Raw genomic sequence first — 19,811 nt, forward strand, 5'->3', positions numbered from 1 at the left:
TAGGGATGTTGTCGAAAAGGTCAGAGGGGGTCACCAACATCATCTCCAATTGTTCTCTGGGGACCATTAAAACCTATATCAGATTTCAAAGCAATCTGGCCTGTAGTTGAACAAAGATGGACAGATCAACTTAACAACCATCATCTTTGTTTCATCTAAAAATCGTTGCGGTTTCTTCCACGGAAAAGCATCACATCTCCGTGACCTCTGGAGCAGAGCCCTTTCAAAGATCGTTTTCATGACATTTGCACTTTATTAGATAGTTCACAGTGCATAAAGAAATAAAAGGGAATGAGAAATAGAGCAAGAAATGTCTGACACTGAAATTGTACATGTGGTGTTACAATTACAGGCTAGAAACTGAGCCTCCAGGGCATTCCACCAGTGCTCTTTATGGAGATTTTGGTCGCTACCCCTCTTCAGAAAAGGTTACAATCTGCCTTCATTGTCAGGACATTAGCCACAGGTATTTATAGGCATTGGAATGTATTAAAATACAAAACAATTAGTATGCTGTCCTCAAAGCCACCAGACTCCAGTCAGAAACCAGTCATTTCATCTCTCCAATCATTGAAAAACTTAATTCGACAGAAACAAAATTAATCTCATCAAAACCATCTTTGTCAGTCTCTCCACCAGACTCCATTGACAAGAACAGTCATTTTACCTCGCTGATCACTGTAAAACACACTATACTAACTCCAAACTAAATAAATCTCACGAAGTCCTGACATTGAATGTGTCAGAAAAAGACTGAAAAGCATGCTTGGTTACTGGCAATGGGAACGGAGTCTATTTTGGTATGAAAAGGGTGTTAGAGTCCACGGCCTGCACACAAGTGCCCCCACTTCCATTTGAACACAACCTCAGCACTTGGTTTTTGGTATTTGTCAGGAAAACACAACCCTCAGATGGAATCCAAAGGGAAAGTAGGAAAGCTGCAGCATCTACCGAGCACGTGCTCTAATTCTTGCAGTGACAAACTGCAGGTAAAAATAAAGTTGACAGGAATCTGATGGGGATGTCTGAAGTGCTTAGCACTGCGGGACGTCAAAAAGAGGAATGATAGCGTGTGACAGGTGTCAGCGTGGGATGTGTGCTATTCCAAACAATTGATTAGGAGTTGCAACGAAAGACAAGAGAGATGATGGAGACTAATCTGTGTGAGTTAAATTCCGTGGGTGGGACGCGCCCCACTCATGAGAGGAAAGAATGCTGATGGAGAATTTCATCAGGATGTGAAAGACGAGGAACGACGACAAAGAAAAGGTGGGCAACAGCAAGTTTGTATTAAGGAATATTGTGATGATGATGCTAGGATTACATGATATTAAAGTTTTTTTTTTACTTTCATGTATTCAAGAAGGTTTCACTGAAAGACTACTGACACAGTAGGCTACGGCTCACATGCCTACCACTTTAACCCTTAAAGGCATAAAGGTTTTAGTTTCCACTATGATGTTCACACCCAAGACTCAACAAGCAACACTTTATAAACATTTCCCCAAAAAGTTGCCTTTTATTAAACACATCATGTGAGAGTAATTATTTTATTAATATATATACTAAAACATTTAAAAATTACAAATAATCTGGACATATTGTGTGTTATGTTTCCTCGATTTGCAGGATGAGACATTTATCCACATTGAAAAGAAACTGGAAAATATTTTTTTTTATGAAAGATGCATTTGATTTAGACAATACTGTTGACAAAGGCGTTTTGTATTGCAAAGTTGTGCTGCAGTAGCTCCCAATGAACCACATCTGTGCTTCCACTGGTACCTCAATTACTTGTTTATCGGTGACGGCAACACATTTTCTCTGCTAGAAACATTAACCATCTCTGTATGTATGAGGCCCAGCATGCAGCTCGGTTTGGCCTCTGAAAGCCATGTATACATGTATTTCCTTTTTAAATGTGCCTTCACCACAGCGGTAGGAGGAGCAGAACTCTGATCAGCATGCCTGTGCAGCACTTGGATTCAAGTTTGTTGCCTGAAGTCATCAGATATAGAAAAACTAAATCCAGAGAGCTCGCCAAGCCCTGACAAGAAACCAAAGAGGCAATCAACACATTTAAAACCCACCGTATCCCATTCTGCACAAAAAAATACTTTTGGACTCTGAGACACTGCAGTGGAGAGACTAATGGGATTATCATGAATATCATGTGGCGATGTGGCAGCTACACTGATGACTAGCCCAAGGGTGTGGAAAAACAATTATTGTGCAAAACCACCAAGGGGAAAAGAGAGAGCATTTAGAATGGGAAAAAAAAAGATCCCCCCCCCCCCCCCCCCCCCCTCCATCTTCATAAGCCTTTGCAGAGTGAGATGCTCCATAGCCAGCATGTTTTCAATAGCTGTCACAGGATGTCACTCATGTTCCAGCGGCTTTGACAGGTCGAACATTAACCCTCGAGCCACGAGGATGTCGGATGCGTCGCGGCGCCGTCGGCTACTGCAAAGTTGATGAGCTGTTAAAAATGACTTATCATGGTTTCAGATGCCTTATCTATTATGTCAAGGGAACGGGGATTTCAATTTAACGGCAAATATAACTTTACAACAGCTCCAACCCATAAACCTGCGTTTTTCCACACTTCCTTTGTTATATGGAGGCTATTATTAAGCAAAGCGCCTCGAAATGAGGAGTAAATGCGTCCGCTTGTTCTTTCTAATCCTCTGATGTTGCCGATACGTCTGAGAAATCATTTTAAAAAGGGGGTCTGCGTCTCGTCCTCAGGGTCGGGAGTGGCAGTTTCGATTTCACGTGTTGAATCTGACATGTGAGAAGATGTGAGGCACAATTGTTTGGAGATTTCATTATCTGATAGCATTGTATGAAGTACGGCTTTTCCAATTATTGTAAATTCTTGTGCGATTGCCCTGTCTTGTCAGTCCTGACTGCGGTCAAGCTTTTTCTGAGCATCCTTTGGATCACACACTATCACGATCTTTATCTCACGCTGTGTGCATCATCCACGTCCTCATATCCTCTTGGTCACAAATCATACTGTCATTTTCAGATTTTTTATTTTTTTTATTGCTTCTATCTTTTGATTCTGATCTCCCTCCGGTCCTCCTTTTGAAATGAGACAAAACGATGTTTCTGATTTCAGATGCTAATAAAAGCCCTGTGTTCACACGTGGCATTAACATGCGTCTTGGGTGATCCGACAGCTCCGAGGACGTCGCTTCCCACCCGGAATTACAATCTCCACGTGCATCTTCAGTCACTATAGAATTATATACTAAATACATTTGCGTGAACTATCAGCATTAGAATCAGAATAGTGAATAGTGAACAGTGAATCAGTGTACAGAGACCGGACAAATCTGTGTATGAATGTATGTGTATAAACCAGAGACTGTCTGTGATACAAACAACAAGGTCGCTGCCATATTTATGCAGAGATGATGTTATTTTAAGTGTTGATGGAGCAGCTACGGTGTTAGCATAGCTTTCATCTGATTGTGCCAAACTCCATTCAGAAAACAATCATTTTAAAGGTTGTTTGTTTGTCGTCTTGCAGACAGACCTGACAAACCATGACTTCAGACTTTTTACATATCACCATCATGATGGAGTTACTTCTGCACCATTTTGATCAGTTTATTGCAATTAAATCACAGCAAACTCGTTTATTTTGGGTGGGATAAAACAAGGTGACAAACTAACAAAGTACATAAAGCATATTTCTCACTTTGGAATAACAGCCTCAGTAGAATTTCTTCCCCTCGTTGCAGTGATGTCTCAAGCTGTCTCTTCCTTCCCGACATCCCATAAGAGCCTTTGATAAACCCATTACTGGTTCCTCTTGGAAAAGCTTATTGGCATAGTGGAGGGATATATGCACGCAACATGGAAGGTGATGGACTTCACACTGGATATGTTTGGTGACAGCGAGCTGTAATGGATTGAAAGGTGGGAATCCATATGGATTTACTTTAGAGAAGTAATAAAAAATGTGTTTTTTTCGGGGGGAGCGGGCTGCAGACCATGAAAGACGTACAGTCATTCTCAACTTAGCAGGACTGCAGACGGACTTCACGCCATCACAGATGTGTGGTTTCAATCCCCACCTTCCATCAAACACATTAAAAAGGGTTTTACAGTTCTGGTTTATAACTAATTAATTCACAATGCAATGTTTAAATAATTGTATATGTCAATTTGTTCATCTTTACTCTTGTGTTATTTTATTGACTGTATATAAAATCCATTCTCTCCTTTCAAATACTGCAATACAAACATTTTAAACTCTCTTTAATCCTTCATTTGTGCTTGATACAACTTTGTTTTTATCCTTTTCTTGTCTCTTTTTTAACAGTTGAGTTATGTTTTTCAAAAGACATGGCGGTTTCTGTCTCTCAGCCAATTCAGTGTTCAATCTGTTGCTACCAGTTGTATGGGTATAAAGTAAACACGTAAAGCTGTTTATTCCAATGAGGCTCCGGCATAATGTGACTAGATCGTTGTGTAAGGACTGTTTTGGGGAAAAAAGAAGCGGTTCAGTAAAGCCATTTATCATCACCTCTAAAACAGGGTAAATTACATTTTAAAATTAGGCTGGGTGAACCCTGCCTGAACTTCCGGGAAATTTGGATTTCGCTCGGCAGTTTAGGCTGGACACCCTCAGGCTTACTTTCGCTGTTACATTGCCAGAATCTTTGGCTCCAATCAGAAACGGCCATTCTCTCCTGGCACGCTCTGATTGGTTGTAGGACTATCCAATTGCGTACGGAGTCATTTGAACGATGCCCATTGATCCCGCCTCTTGAACAGTAGAAACAAAGCGCAGCTTCCCCAGACTAATGTTCAATCTTAAAAGATTGACCTTAGTATGGTGAAAACCAGACTATTTTAAAATAGTAATAGAAATGGAAATAATGACCTATGCTTTTTTGTACAATATATATAAAAAACTTAATAATCTTAAAGGGATAGTTCGGAATTTTGTGAGCCGGTGTGTTCGAGACGTCTGGAGACGTTTTCAAGAAATTTCATTCAGTTCTTCTAGTTGCCGAGTTTGCTTATGCTATGGCTTCACGTTCTGCATCCCTCTCGCGCAATTCTTCCTCTGTATATTCAGGCTCGTACAGGTATGGTTGGGTTTGGGTGGAAAAAAACTCATCAGAGTCTTCAAAAGTTTCAGTATATTCTCCAAAAGTGTCCATTTCTTGAGAGATTGAAGAAACTAGCACTGCAGGCTACTCTGCGTCTGTAGCAATGACAGCAGGTAAACAAACTATTATAGAACCGGTAACTTATAAGCGTTAGGTGATATCACTCCACAGCTGCCATAGCCTACTAGGAAGTATGACACGCTGCTGCTGCTGCTGAGACATAAATCCTTAAAAATGCAAGGTTGGTTTTATTTCAAATATTCTATCAACACATATGTACATCGATAGTCTGCCGTTACAATGGATTTGCCTCGGGTGCACTGTGGAGTCGTGTAGTGTTTTTAATGCCATGCTAACTAGAACCATTGACTTGCGCTAGCCATAGCATAAGCGAACTCGGCAACTAGAAGAACTGAATGAAATTTCTTGAAAACGTCTCCAGACGTCTCGAACACACCGGCTCACTTGGAAAATAGGTCTTATGTCCAAAATTCTGAACTATCCCTTTAAGGTGTTATTTTGTCAGCCAAAGGACATTGTCTTTATTAATGTTTTTTTTTAATTACATACAAATTAAATCTTTCAACCTACTATACTTTTTTATGTTTTTCATGGACCGTACTTTTCTAGGATATATCTCGATATGACGATGAAATTGAGGATATTTTCTGAGGATGTTTCCTCTCTATACCCTGACAAAAAGCTCCTTTAATATGAGTATTTGTCTATTTCGTGGACTTATTCCTCCTTGACAACATTTGCAGTTCCGGTCTTGGGCGTCTCATCAATTTGATGCATTTATATTACCTTTCAGCTTTATTGTTTACTGACTATTCTTGTTGTGTTCCTGAGGCGGTCACACCTCCTTCATTAGGAGAGGCTGTTTCTGGGCTCTTCATTTCCACATGAATTCTATTACGCCATTATGTTTTATGTGTTTATGAATTGTCATTTCTGCTGGTTTTGATTATGGCTTTGTGGTTTGGATTTATTCATGAATGCTGTAATATATTTATTATATATGGTATAAAATAAATGAGAAAAGACTTTACGGGTTATTGTTTCTATTAAGCATCTCCATTCCTTCCTCTCTTTATCTACATCACAGAACAACAAACAAAAGTCTTGCGTCTGTGGTTCTTGCAGCCACGCGGATCCCAAAGTAACACAAGTTAAATAGTGGCATATTTCTACATGCTAATTCAGTCGCTCTGGGAAGTGGGCACGCAACAGTGACCTCTCTCAGAGTCAATGTATGCCACCGGCATATTAATGCCAATGTAAACATAGTCAAGGGCTGAATAACAATGCTGCAAAAGCATCCTCTACATTTTAATGAAAAATGATACTGTTAGATATGATATTTGTTTTCATTGGAGTGTCTCAAAGGTCAGGGTTCTCAGTCCCGAACTGTTAACTATTATCTGTCAAAAAAGGGTTTATGCAGAATCAGACAGTGATCGACACTCTCAAAACATATTACATGTATTCAAAGTTACTGTGGGGAACTTTTAACTGGTTATTAAACTGTCTGAGTGTTACACTGATGCCTAGATATGGACTACGTAAGTAAAGGTGACCATCAGAAAGAAGACTGGTTATTTTCTGTATACTTTTTCTTATTAACACCCTCTGCTGCAGTAAAATGAGCAGTTTTCATAAAGGGACGCTGGTGCTCACTAACACTACCACGTTTGTCCACAAGGATCGCCAAAATCAACACTAAATACATTTTTTATTTAATCAGGCAAATCGCAATTATCTAAATTTGAAGAGAGACATGAGGAGATGTAAAATACACAATAATATGCGTTAGAATATACCAAAAATTGCAACACATAACAATAAGAAAACACAATTACGCTTAATCTGCAAAATAAGCGGTAATTATAACTAGAATGTTAATCACGCTCAACAGAATGGACTACAGATACACCATGTAAGTTGGACCACTGGTAATCAGACTGACACAGGAGCACAGAATGAATATAGAGGTAGAATTTAGAAAGTGACGGATGCTCTCCATTCACAGGCAGAGCTGAGTGCTGTCCATCTTCTGCCTCCGAGCTGTCGTCCACTCAGCATTTCTCCCAGCTCCCTCCATGCGACCAATAATTATCCGAATCAGAAGATAAAAAATAAAAAGACGCCGGGGCCAGATGTGGGCCGATCCCTATAAATCTTACAAAATCTCTTTTGTTTCCCTAAAGGGCAAAAAGAACAGAATCTGGAGTCAAAAGTGCACACAGGGTGTTTTAATGACAGAGACGAGTTGAAAAGTTTGGAGCTAGCCAGTGGCGTCTCATTAATATATACACACACAGGCTGCAGCCGGTGTTAAAGGATGACTACCTGCTCCCATATTCCTGCCCAGTCAGTGCTGATGTACTGCAGCTGAAGCGAGTGGTGATGAGGAAGGAGTTTAGGGAGAGGCGAGTGGCGATTGATGTTAAAATGTAGCAATTTTTTCTCAGAAGGCTGCTGCCTCGCCACTGGAACGCTTTAGCCTTTCAGGCTAAACGTATAAGAAAATGTTGCAAAGTCGTAGTACTTAAGCCTGGGCTTTTAATACACCAAGTAGACATTTTCAGTGGTGTGGTCAAATACCAATGCTTGGTCAGCTTTGGACTCAGGGACACTGCAGTTTCCACTCATTATGTGCATATTGTCTTTTCAAAATAAAGTTCTGTGTTCACAAGAAACTTACAGATTCTGCTTGTTACATGCTTCAAGCATCTTTTCAAAATATACTTGTTTATGTATGTGCTTGTTTAGGATAAGGGAAAATATAATTGTTTGGGTTATACATTTGTTACATAAAATAACTATTCTTGCTCCCAAACTGGCGTTAAGTCAGAAATGATGTCTCAAAACTAGGATAAAAAGGAGTCCATGTTGACTTGGTTTCACATGGTGACACACATAGAAGTCTCCGGGGTGAAAGTCCTGTGTTTGTTTGACCATCCATCCATCTCCTTTGCCACACAGATACTTTTGCCGTTTGAATTACGCCATTTGTTCTGTCCAATAATGCATTGCAATTATGGAATTATTTTTATCAGATTTTCCGACCCACAAAATCACATTCCCAAATTTCTGAAGGCAACGGCGCGTTGCATTCATCCCCACTTAACAAAATGTAGTGAAAACAATCAATATTTGCTCAGCACACTCATTTACTAAGACATCTGTTCTGTCATGCCCTGACTGCCAAAGGTGAAACAATGAGTGAGTGGGTGTATTAACTAAGTGAGGCGAACTGATATAATTTGCCATATAGCGAGCAACCTGACACCAGCCATGCTCACTGGAGTGGGAGGAAGTGTATGCTCACTCCAGCACTACAGCACAGAGGCCAATGTACATGCTAGTGGTTTGAATGTGACAATATTCAGACTTTTATACCGGCCACAGCAACATATTCTGTTTGGATTTTCTGAAATTAGGCCTTATTCTGAGTGCTTTCCGAGTAAGACACATGGGAAATGCCGATATTATTCAGCTTTTAGGAGCAGTCTTTGGAAACCTTGACAGCACATTCAGAATATGCCTCTCAATCTGGGTTTTGGCGAGCTTTGAGTTTTATACACAAACCATCCAGCCAACAGTTTGCACGGCTGGGGTAGAGATGCATGCCCAAAAGAAAAGCTTTTAAACAGAAAGACATGGATATCAACAGGTTTTTGGATATGTTTTTAGCCATTTGCAACACCCACCTTTTCTACAAGGCTTTGAATGGATGAATGAGGGGGGCTTTGTTCAATTGGTCAAAGAAGCTTCCCATGTAAATGGCTTTTTGTTGGAATAAGGGCCAACAAATATTTACTGCATGCCAATTTAGTCAGTAGTGTCTACCTACTGGCATACACACATCTGCAAAACATTTCAATTATGGTCAATGATCATGTTATTTTAAAGAAGCAAAGTCAACGTTTTAAAATCTTTCTAAAATGTCTTCAAATGGTAATTTGCTACATTACTGTTCCTAAATGTCAAAAAGGAACGTCCATGCTTAAGCTGCTGGTTGTATACTATCTGGATTGGAAGAAGACTACATTAAGTTCCCTCATTAAGGTTCTCCCAAGTGGCAACCTCCGGTTCTGGAACGTCAAGCCAACGCTGAAGTGCCTTAAATGAGCATTCTCTCTGCTGGCCATCAGGCAGCAAATCCTCTGGTTGCAAAAAGAAGTCTCATTGTATGTGTCTCTGAGAAAATGACCATACTTTTCACTTGATTTATTACCTCAGTATACATTGTAAAAATCAGTTTATTCTCTCAATCTCTAGTTTTTAAATGACGTCCATGATTATGTTCACTTCTAATATACAGTCTGGTTCTCCCTCTGTCAGCGTGGGTTTTCTACAGGTTCTTCCTCCCTGATTAGGTTAATTAGTGACTCTAAATTGCCTGTAGATGTGTGTGAGCATGAATGGTTGTCTGTCTCTATGGGCCTGTTTAGACTTGGCATTAACATGCTTTTTGGATGATCCAGTCACAAGTGGATACCTCTAAGTAGAGCTGTAAATGCACCCCAGACGCTTTGAGGACGCATTAAGATCCGATGCCTTATGCTAACTGGGATGGCAATATTTGTTGATGGCTCTGAGTCAAGAGAACACAGGGCATGAACTTTACTGCATGTTTTTGATTCATTAAAGGTTAAGTAGGTCATTCTGTTCAGAAACACTTTGTTATATTACTTGAAATCCTCTAACATACGGATAGAAATGAATAAATTAAATGCTCTTACATGAAAAAATGTCATCTGTGCCTGTGACAGGACTGTAAAAACCCTGTCCAATCAAAAACGTTGGGCCGGAGAAAACAATTGGACTGTCTGTCAATGCTTATTTATGATTGCGTGCACTCTGGCGATCTCAAGCACTCGTTTGGTGTTCTGAGGGAGTGGCTTTGAACAAAGGTCTAAACAAAGGGGGCGGGCCTTTTCAGTTCAGCGATTCGTTCAAATCAAAGTCTCTGTTTTTTCCAAATGATTCACTCAACCTTTAATATACTAGCATGCTGTTATATGTGTCCTTCACTAGACTGAAGTCATTTAAAAATGGCCTTTGCTTGTCGGATGTTATTACAAAACAAAAATAAGTACTAAAAGGAACTTTTTCTTCAGACACACAGCTGGACAGAGAATTTAATTTGCCCATTATGCGGGCTAGAGCAGCTTCAGCTGCGTGTTCAAACGGTCAGCCCATTGTGCGGGCAGTTGATTAAAGAGCAATTGTTATAAAAAAGAGGACATCCATTTCTCAGGGGTCTAGAGTGCCAGACAGGCAGCATGGCTGAAGGCCGTCTCTGGGACGGTGGACAGCCGTTGGACAGACTGCCCGGGGGAGACACTGGCCAAACATCACCTTAGCCGAATGCTGTCAGCATTGCAGCACAGACAGCTGGAGAAACAGTGAAATAAAACACCTTTCTGCTGAGCACCGTCCAGATTCATGGGGGTCTACCTTCTTCCCTTTCAAGCCATGGAAAGCCATCGCTGCCGAGCTCTCACCAAGGAAGTTAATTTATAGGAGGCGGCTAAGTAAGTCGAAACTGTTGCTGCTTTTGGACCGGGGCGATATACAGTAACAGTCTGATGTGTGCAGTACCTGAGCAGGGTGATGTGAGCCCCGTGGAGCCTTCTAAATCCTCTATCACTTCATAAAATGAGATTTATAGCTGAATAACCAGCTGTACAATCCTATCACTGTGTTTTCAGTTGTGCTTCAACGATATATATATATATATATATATATATATATATATATATATATATATATATATATATATATATATATATATATATATATATTAACCAGAAGTGAATTAAGACAATACCTTATTAAAGCTCAATTGAATTGGAATGAATTTATATTCATTTTAGCTCCTTTCTTGTCTTTTTTTTATTTCCCAACGGCATTGTTCCAACCTCAACCTCTTTTCTTTTTTCTTTTTTTAAAGATGGCACAATTGCATATAGGCAAATATGCCCCGAGCAGTGTAAATTAGACGTAGCTGATTTTTTTCAGCTGATTTTATTACTTGAAAATAAGCGATACCCTTCTTGTATGTTTTTTTTTTTTTTTTTTGCCTATGGTTTCACCTGTGGTTTTTGCAGCTTGAATGCAATCACCAGAAGTAAAGAGCTAACGTTACGCTATAAATCAACTAAAGGTGGACTAGTTGGCATTTTGTAGTAAGCCAATTGTTAAGTGTCTTTTTTAACCCTCTGAGACCCACATAGAGAACTTTCCGTCTTGTCATGTTTTGCCCTATAAAATTGTCATTTCTTACAGTATCATCAAGTTATACACATCCCCAGAATCAGCACAACCTCGGCTAACTGTGTGTGTCACTCAATAAATACTTATATACACTATAATAGGGGATTTTAGCCCATAAATTAAAAAAAAAAAAAACACACACCTTGAATTTTTACAGATTTGATTAAAAACAGCACTGCAAACCATTATAACGACATAAAAGCTCAATGTAGAAAGTTGCACACACTTGTTTGGATTATGCTAGAAGTTATTTGAAGCTTCTAGCTCCTTCTGTTTATGAAATATGGACATGTCTATGGGCGTTTTCTTTTGCCAAGAATGGTCCTTTCCTCTCTCTGCCTTAAATATGTGTGTATATAGTGTACTTATATTACTCTATCTATTCTATTTCTATGTATTTTCAGTGTATTTCATAATGAATTAATGAGCATCATCAGATTATTGTCCGTGTAAAGCACCAAGGGGTGATGTGTAACGCCACCAGCTATTAAAATGCATGCCCGTCATAGCATACATGCACTTTCTGTTGCGGTGAATAATTACATAGAAACCTACGTCATGTAGCTGATGTATGTCACTGACACGTTTGCATTAAAACGGGAGCCCCCAACTTCCTCGCCTCCTCGAGTTCCACAAGGGGGTTTAGTTCTCAGACGTCTCGACTGTGGGCGAACTTAAAAGGAAGCCGTTTTAGTCCCTCCTAAATAAACAAACAACACAATGCTGGTGGAAGAGCCGGTCGCGTCGCCACACATGAATGATGTGGAGTGAAACTGGCCACATGTTTCCCATAAGTGCAGACGTCTGGCTATCTTCATTTGTCAACAACCTTTTTCAGCAAATCCCACCGTCGTCGAGGCGACGGATGAGACCGGCACACTGCGGCACAGTGACATTTCACAAAACAGTGATATTTTCTTTTTGTTTGAAGACATTGTATTACTTCAAAGTGAATGAGCCGTGATGCTGGAACAATTTAAAATTGGACTATAAACGCAGTGTCTTACGTGAGCAAGTCCGATTAATTAGCACTTTAATTGACTTTCATTTGTATGGCAATATCTAAAGTGTAATAAAAAAGAAAAGGATTGTCTTTACATGTGGCGGTCTTTAATTTCGATACATTGCGGAGACAATTACTGCACTTGTGTTTTATTATTAACAAGAATGTCGAGTCATTTGAGGCTCCATTAGTCCTGTTTGTGTCCCATTTTTCATTCTGGCTGCAGTTTCTTCCTGTAATTACATTAAAAAATATATATTTTATTTCAGCACTGCGGCAGAAATGACTCAACTATCATATCTTGTTCACTCTGAAGTTGCGCTATCACACATCCTGTGACCCATTAACTAAGACGCAACACACCAAAGTGAAAACTAGAGCAACAATCCAGACGGAAACAGGCTTCATAAATACGGCCGCACACTTTGTCTCTCCTGAATCTCCTAATTGGATCACAAAGAAACGTGGTGGTTCTGTGTACTTCCGTGCCCCCCCCCACCCCCAACGAACCAATTTTCATAATTGTGACTCAAGGCACATGTGGGTTTAAACACAGGGGAAATTTTGTGTGGCGTGATTAGTCTTTCTCCAGTGCGCCGCCGCATTTTAAAAACTTCAAGTCGCAGACTGACTCCAGCAGGAATGTGATTATATCAACAACAAAAAACGGTGTCAGGTGCAAATGGCTTTGAGCTGCCCCACAACAATACCAGTTGAGTTTCCAACACTTGAAGATTTCCTCCGGGACAGCCTTTCCATATTACCCATCTATAAAAAGAAGCAAATTGCCCGCTTGCACAACCCAACCACCGTTTGACAGGGCCTCTGGGCTGCCTCTCATGGTCGCTATTAAAGCTCTGGGTGGTGTTTCCCTCCAGGGCCTGACAGGCAGACTTCAGACTGCCCCCACCCCGCCTCCCGTGATGCCTGGATCGGCCCGCCGCGCAGGCCCCGCCAGCTGTGGACGGAGCACTCGCCATTTACCGACACAGCCTGAGAGGTGCATGGGAACAAGATACAACTGTGTACATAAGTAGTTACAACTTCTTTACACATCTCAGCGGCAGTCTGCGGGACTGTGTCTGCGATAGGTAATTTGAGCCCAGAGGGAGGAAACACTGGTGGGGAAGTTAAGTGCTGCCTGCCGATGAGGAGACGGGATGAATGTTTAACAGATTTCTCTGGAAAGGAAAACAATGCTTTCACCTTATATACAGTATGTACTTGTGCTCCGCTTAGTCCACTGCAGTTATTTTCCGAATTAAAAGACATTTCGAACATTTAAACCAGCGAGCGCCTGCAGGAAGCCAATGAGTCGCCCACAGGCAAGTAAAGAAAATAGTCTAGTATAATAAGTCACCTCAGGAAAAACTCTACCAGTGTGTTCTTTTTAATTCTTTACAATGGGAGTTCTAGCAGTGTGACGAGGCGTTGAGCGTCCCACTCGCACGATCGTACACGAAATCTCACGGCCGTATCATAGCAACCAGACGTAAAAGGCTGCACCTCTCAGATGCTCCCAGCTGTGATAAAAACATTTTGATGGACACACAAAAACGTGACAATTACTATTGTATGACTTTCAAATGTTGAAACAGATTCATTATCAAGATGAACAGAGAAATCATTGAACTTGAGTGTAGAGTATTATTCGATGTTTTACCAATTTTTTAAATTATTATTTAAAGGTAAATTGAGCAAATGTGTTATTCCGGAAGATTATATGAAAAAAAAGTAGCTCTAGGTATTCCTCTCTACCCTTCAGGTAGCTCTCAATCTGAAAAAGGTTAGTGACCCCCGTAAGCTGAAACATTTCCAACATTGAGAGCTGGTGAGGTGACAAACCATTCCTCCCGAAAAAAAAGTTGTAGAAGGACCTTAAAGGTGCAAAATATGAGATTGGAAACATTTCGATTGCCTCTCAATGGCTCTTCACATGGCGATGCCTGAGCCGGCGGCTCATGGCTAATGGTGCTAATTGCGCTACCAGTGCAAACTATGCCAAACGCGCTGACCAGAGGGTGGGCCGCCACAACACTGTCGGTTGGTCGGCGTTATCAGCTGGAACAGCTGTACGATGGGTTGCAGAGCAGCAGGAAATCTGGACTCACTGTTATCTTTTTTTCCAAAACATACAATAAAAGTGCAGATGTTGTCTCATTTTCCCAAGCAGCCTCTGGTTTCTATTCATCCTACCTGCCGTGACGAGCCTTCAGGCAAATTTGATCTGAGCTAATCTCAACTGAGATCTGAACGCCAACACAGACTGGCTATTGTGCACCTTGTTTATTTGCTTCTCGTTAAATGATCCTGCCTCTAGAACAATACTTCAACATTATACCTTTTTTTTTTAACAATTTGTACCATCTTGGAGTAAAGACTCTACCTTTGGCCTGCTGAAAAGGGTTGTACTGACAAGTTCTTATCACTTTGTGTTCATTGTCAATAATATCTCCACGTCTGAGTAAACCTATACAGGGTCTGTGAGGTCAGTGTCGGTCCACAGGTTTGCAGGCACACTTTGCCTGCAAACCTGCGGTGCTTCTTGCCGCGACAGCTGCGTCTTCTCACAGCCGCTCCCTCGCCATTGTTGCCCGGTATGACAGAGAATCCAAATTAGCTCGAAAGAGCTGCCGCACGCCGACAAGCACAGTTCCACAACTCTCACCACCTTTGACCTTTGACATGTCGCACACTTCTACTTACATTCTGTAAGCCGATCAATTTGGCAACAACGAGGCGAGGCGATGGCAGCTTCATTACTGTCGGTTTCTGAACGTGATACCTCTAATGCCGACGACTCCTCCTTATGAGGCTAACAGGAGGGCTTTAATTAGACGACGCCATGGCAACAGTGAAAACGTTTAGGTTAGGTACAGTGATGGGAAACAGACATCTTCCAGTGTGGTGAGATACCCCGCATGTGTGTGTGTGTGTGTGTGTATATATATATATATATATATATATATGGGAACATCAAAAATAAGTCAGAAGGTCACACACACGTGGTCAAATGATAGAGAAACTATAGACTTATCAGATAGTAGGTCATCTTCTTTGTAGCTTGTCCTTTCTTATCTTTCACAATAAAAGACCTAGATATACACATTGCGTAGCTGTTCACCAGAGGGAACTATAATTGACTCTGAGCATTTTGCTAAAAGGTAATGTGATTAAATAGCTTACAGTAGATTAGTCTGTACAACAGTTGAGCTCAGATGGACTGCCAGGCTGTGGGTCAATCCTGGTAGTTGGTCCTCTGCCCGCCGCGTGAATCTAGTCAAAGCTTTTATTCAACAAATGTTGCAACTGTCAGAGATTCGCTTGAAGACTTTTAATGTGAAATATTGAGTTTGGACTTGCCTGTCTTTTATCCGTCACACGCCTGGTGGGTAAAGGCCTAAAGGCTGGGGGGGGGGAATTTAGTTTGTGATTGTAGAATGTGTCCTCCTCCTCGACTTTAAAATCCCACAAATTCCAGAAACATTACTGAGGATTACTGAGGAGAACAAGGTCTGTTAGCCCCCGTTACCATCTTAACATATCTGATAGAAAACCACGACCAGCACTCTGAAAAAGTTAATAAAGTGGAATGATGCTTCCAAAGATATTTGCTGGGCTTCGACTCATCCGTCACTCTTCCGGTCGCAGCTGAGCGGGGGAGAACACACACTAACGAGTCACAGGCTGACTTTACACTGGCTTATATGGGGGTAGTGACGGTGTCATACAGGCAGTTTACGATAAAAGGTAGCGTTAATCCAGATTAATTCAACAATCATTAGTTATACACTTTCATGCAGGACTCGACCATGTATCAAGGGCAAAAAGGATTAGCGGCCAATTTGCATAATAAACGGGCCAAACAAACACACAAATGCAGAAAAAGCGGAGGCAAATAAACCTTGAAGTGAGTCCTTGTCTGCTTCTGTCCATTTTTATGTACACAGTTTATTAATCAATATTTGTGGCCATAATTACAGCTGGTTTGCTTGTTGGGAGGTAATGGAGATTAATTAGTGACCTGCAACAAATGGCGTATGTGTAAAGGGATAATGAGCTCCGCTTTATGCTTTCATTTTTAAGTGATATTTCAAGTCATCCACGAAAGTTGGAAATTAACTTTAGACTTTTTAATTGTGTTTTTAAATTTTTTTATCTTTGTTTGTTGTTGAAGACCCCCGCCGCTTCCGTCTTCACGGTGAAAGTCTCTCAAGCAGCAGAGCAATAATAAATCAGGTGCTGTCGTCTCGGTGGGACTTTCCCTTATTTGAGGTGACCTTCCACAGATTAAAAACTCTGTTTAGTGTCTCGCCATCAAATACTATATCCGGCTCAACTCTATGTGTCAGTCATGAATCAGAAATAAAGATGAATGAATCCAGGAATAAGTGCTTAGAACATGACTTAATTGGCTTTTGAGCGTTTGAGGTCTCTGTCCGTCTCACATCCAAACAAATTCGACAGCGGGGGAGGAAATACATAATAATGGATATATTCTGTCCAGGTGATCTGTATACACTCAAAATATTCGGGATTATGTTTCAGCTAAGAGGAGATTTAATTGTGTTGATTTTGGCGGCCCTTGTGGACAAAAGCTGCAGTTTTTCCGAGCACCAGATCCCATTTAGAAAACCTATTATTTTACCGCAGCAGGATCTGCCCTGGTTCTCCCGTGCCTCCCTTCCCTCCAGCAGGCCCTGCAAATACGGCCTGGGGGCCCCCAGCAGCGCGGTGTTGGTGTTGGCTCCCAGCGAGGCCGAAACTCGGCTCCTGGCCGGAGGAGGCAGACCTGGGTGGTGATAACAAGCATCAGGAATAACTAGATAGAAATATATCAAGATCTATAATGGTTGCAGATTTGCATATAGGACTTGGAGGAGGTCTTCTCGTGACAGGTTAACAACCCTCCTCCTCCACACGGCTCATCTGCCAGGAAGTCAAACATCTGTAAATCAAACAATGGCAAAACTCAGAAAGTACCATCTCTACTTGAGATTTAAAAAAACAAAAACAAAACAAAAAACAGACTGATCAAAACTGTGACATAACAGGAAAATGAAACACACTTTAAAGACTGTGGTGCTCATTGATTAACACAGGGTGCACCCAGAATCCTCTTGGCTTTGTGGTGCGCATGCGCGTGCCAGAGCGCACTCTTTCCCTAAAGAAAACCCCAAATATCTCAAACCAAGTTGTGACATTTCTTCCCCCCCCCCCCTCCCCTTTCTAACCCCCCTCCTCTCTCTCTCTCCGGGCCCCTACTGGCCCTCGGGTTTCATGACGCGTCCGTGCTCGCGCTGCGATTGGAGGATCGCTCCGCCGGTCTCGTTGACCGACATCTCCGCAGCCACAGTCTCCTCCCAGCGGCGGCGGACGCTATTTGAGTGGAGGAACCAGCGGATTGTTGTACATAGAGCCGGTTTAGTGTCGTCAATGGGAAGCACGCGAGACGGTGGCAAAGAGAGTTACGGTCTAGAGTGAAAACCCGCGGCTGCAACCATGCTCCCCACGTCCACCCCGGGTCTGTGGATTACAGTATGCCTTCATCTATGCTGGTTTGTAGACAGCGGAGACGCGCAGAACGCGAAGGAAGGTAAGTTCTTAAAGTTTGGACTCTGGTTCCATCCCGTCCGCGCACCGGGAGACCGAATTCACCGAATTCAGCTTCGTCCATTCTTGATGTTGTCTTTTAAACGACCACTTTTGTTTTTAAGCGACTCTAAAAGCTGTGTTGAGAACGCGGTCGGACGAGGCCGGTGTGCGGCGGATGACAGCGCCGTCTTCTCCCGGGCTGTTTGCGAGCGACCTCTCGGTGTTTTTACGCACGGCACTTCAACGCCACAGCACACGGATGAGACACGGGAGCTCTTTTTTATTTGTATTTTATTTTATTGTTTTACTCCAGCCTGGTTATAGATTAACAATCAATGAAGGTGTAACTACGGAGCTAATATGTGCCGATCGATCGTCCCAGCAGGCTGGCGAGGACGCGGTTCTTATCCGGACGGTCGTTTCCTCGCTGAAGTGGCCTCGGCTCTAAACAGTCTGTCTCCAACACGGCGGATTGATGCGGAGCCGTGATCCGCTCCAGTTGACCGGAGTCCGCGCTGTAAAAGACCGACATAAGAGGGGAGGGGGGGTTAAATATCTCCAAATAGCTGCTAATTGGCACTTTGAGATGATGTGGATTCCGATTAAATTAATGGATTTATGCTATGCGTAAAAAAAAACACGGAAATCGAAGGGCAGGTATTGATTTGATCACCAAAAACTACACTGTTATAAACGCGCGCAGTCCGGATTTAATAGCTGATATGAATTGTAAATCATCGGCGCTTAAATGCGGGATTCCGCGGACCTCCACATCCGTCTCCTGTAACATATAAGCATTATTTTATTTTGTATTTACTTGCGTCCTGGCTGCTGCCCCTTCCTCGAGCTCTTATTAAATACACAAATAAAAACAACTTAATTGTCGTGGAAGCCTCGCCGCGGTGCCACTCTGCGCTCTCGCACTCGTCCGGAACATAAATAACAGACTGATTTGACAAATCTCCTTCACGGATTAAAAACTGCAAACAAACCGGTGTGTGTGTGTGTGTGCGCGTGTGTGTGTTTTATTACATTTTTTTTAGCCGAACACATTCGTGAGTTTAAACGCACGTAGTGTGTGTGCGTCGGGATTAACGCAACAACTTCCACTCCGACGCTGAGTTTTTAATGAACGGATGCGTAAAAAGAATAAACGCGCTTCAATTTTACGCGTAATGATTCCCAACATTCTATCTTGGGCTCTTTATTTCTTCTCCATGCGCACTGTCCGTGTCTTCATTTGTGTCTCAGAACCCCCTGCAGACACGAGGACCTGTCTGCTGCAGTGCATGTACATATATTATTATTGAATGTTTTTGCTGCTGCGCCAGAAATTAGGTCACGGGTATATGCGCTCATAGGTATGGATGTGTGGCCTATCAGTAATACCCAGCCCCGGTGTCCCGGGGAGATTTAACCACCTGCCTCTCCGGTTTCCTGTCACTAGTGATTCTGCTGGACTCCAAGGCACAGCAGACAGAACTGGAGTGGATCTCCTATCCTCCCAATGGGGTAAGTCTGCAGAACGTCTGCATCACACGGATGTCTATCTTATTTTTCCAGCTTCCCTCTGATGTCCCACATCTGTGATAGGAATATTAATATCTAGAGGAGACATGCGCGAGGATCAGCAGACGATATATTTCCCCTGCCCCTGCAAAAAAAAAAAACTCTTTCCCTCAATAAAAGGTAAACTCTCCCCGGCTTTTGACATTCAGTGCACAGAGGCCTCGAGCGACTTCCAACCTGCTGCTCTGATCAAAAGCAGGTTGTGAGCAACTTTGTTAAATAAA

At 41.9% G+C, this 19,811-nt stretch overlaps 2 protein-coding genes across 8 annotated transcripts in view; both read left to right on the forward strand.

Moving 5' to 3' along the window:
• trim54 (tripartite motif containing 54) overlaps positions 1–19,811 on the forward strand; it is a 278,550-nt gene that overhangs the window by 203,268 nt on the left and 55,471 nt on the right. The window lies entirely within an intron of this gene.
• The window catches only part of epha7 (eph receptor A7), a 79,553-nt gene continuing 77,567 nt past the window's right edge, over positions 17,826–19,811 (forward strand). For all 7 annotated transcript variants that reach the window (XM_084029921.1, XM_084029925.1, XM_084029922.1 and 4 more), the window contains exons 1-2: positions 17,826–18,019; positions 19,466–19,530. In XM_084029921.1, coding sequence (XP_083886047.1) covers positions 17,926–18,019; positions 19,466–19,530 — 159 coding nt within the window. In that variant the 5' untranslated portion in view covers positions 17,826–17,925. The remainder of the gene's footprint in view (positions 18,020–19,465; positions 19,531–19,811) is intronic.

Source organism: Eutrigla gurnardus (genome assembly GCF_963514095.1).
Source record: "Eutrigla gurnardus genome assembly, chromosome: 16".
Classification (NCBI taxonomy): Eukaryota; Metazoa; Chordata; class Actinopteri; order Perciformes; family Triglidae; genus Eutrigla; species Eutrigla gurnardus.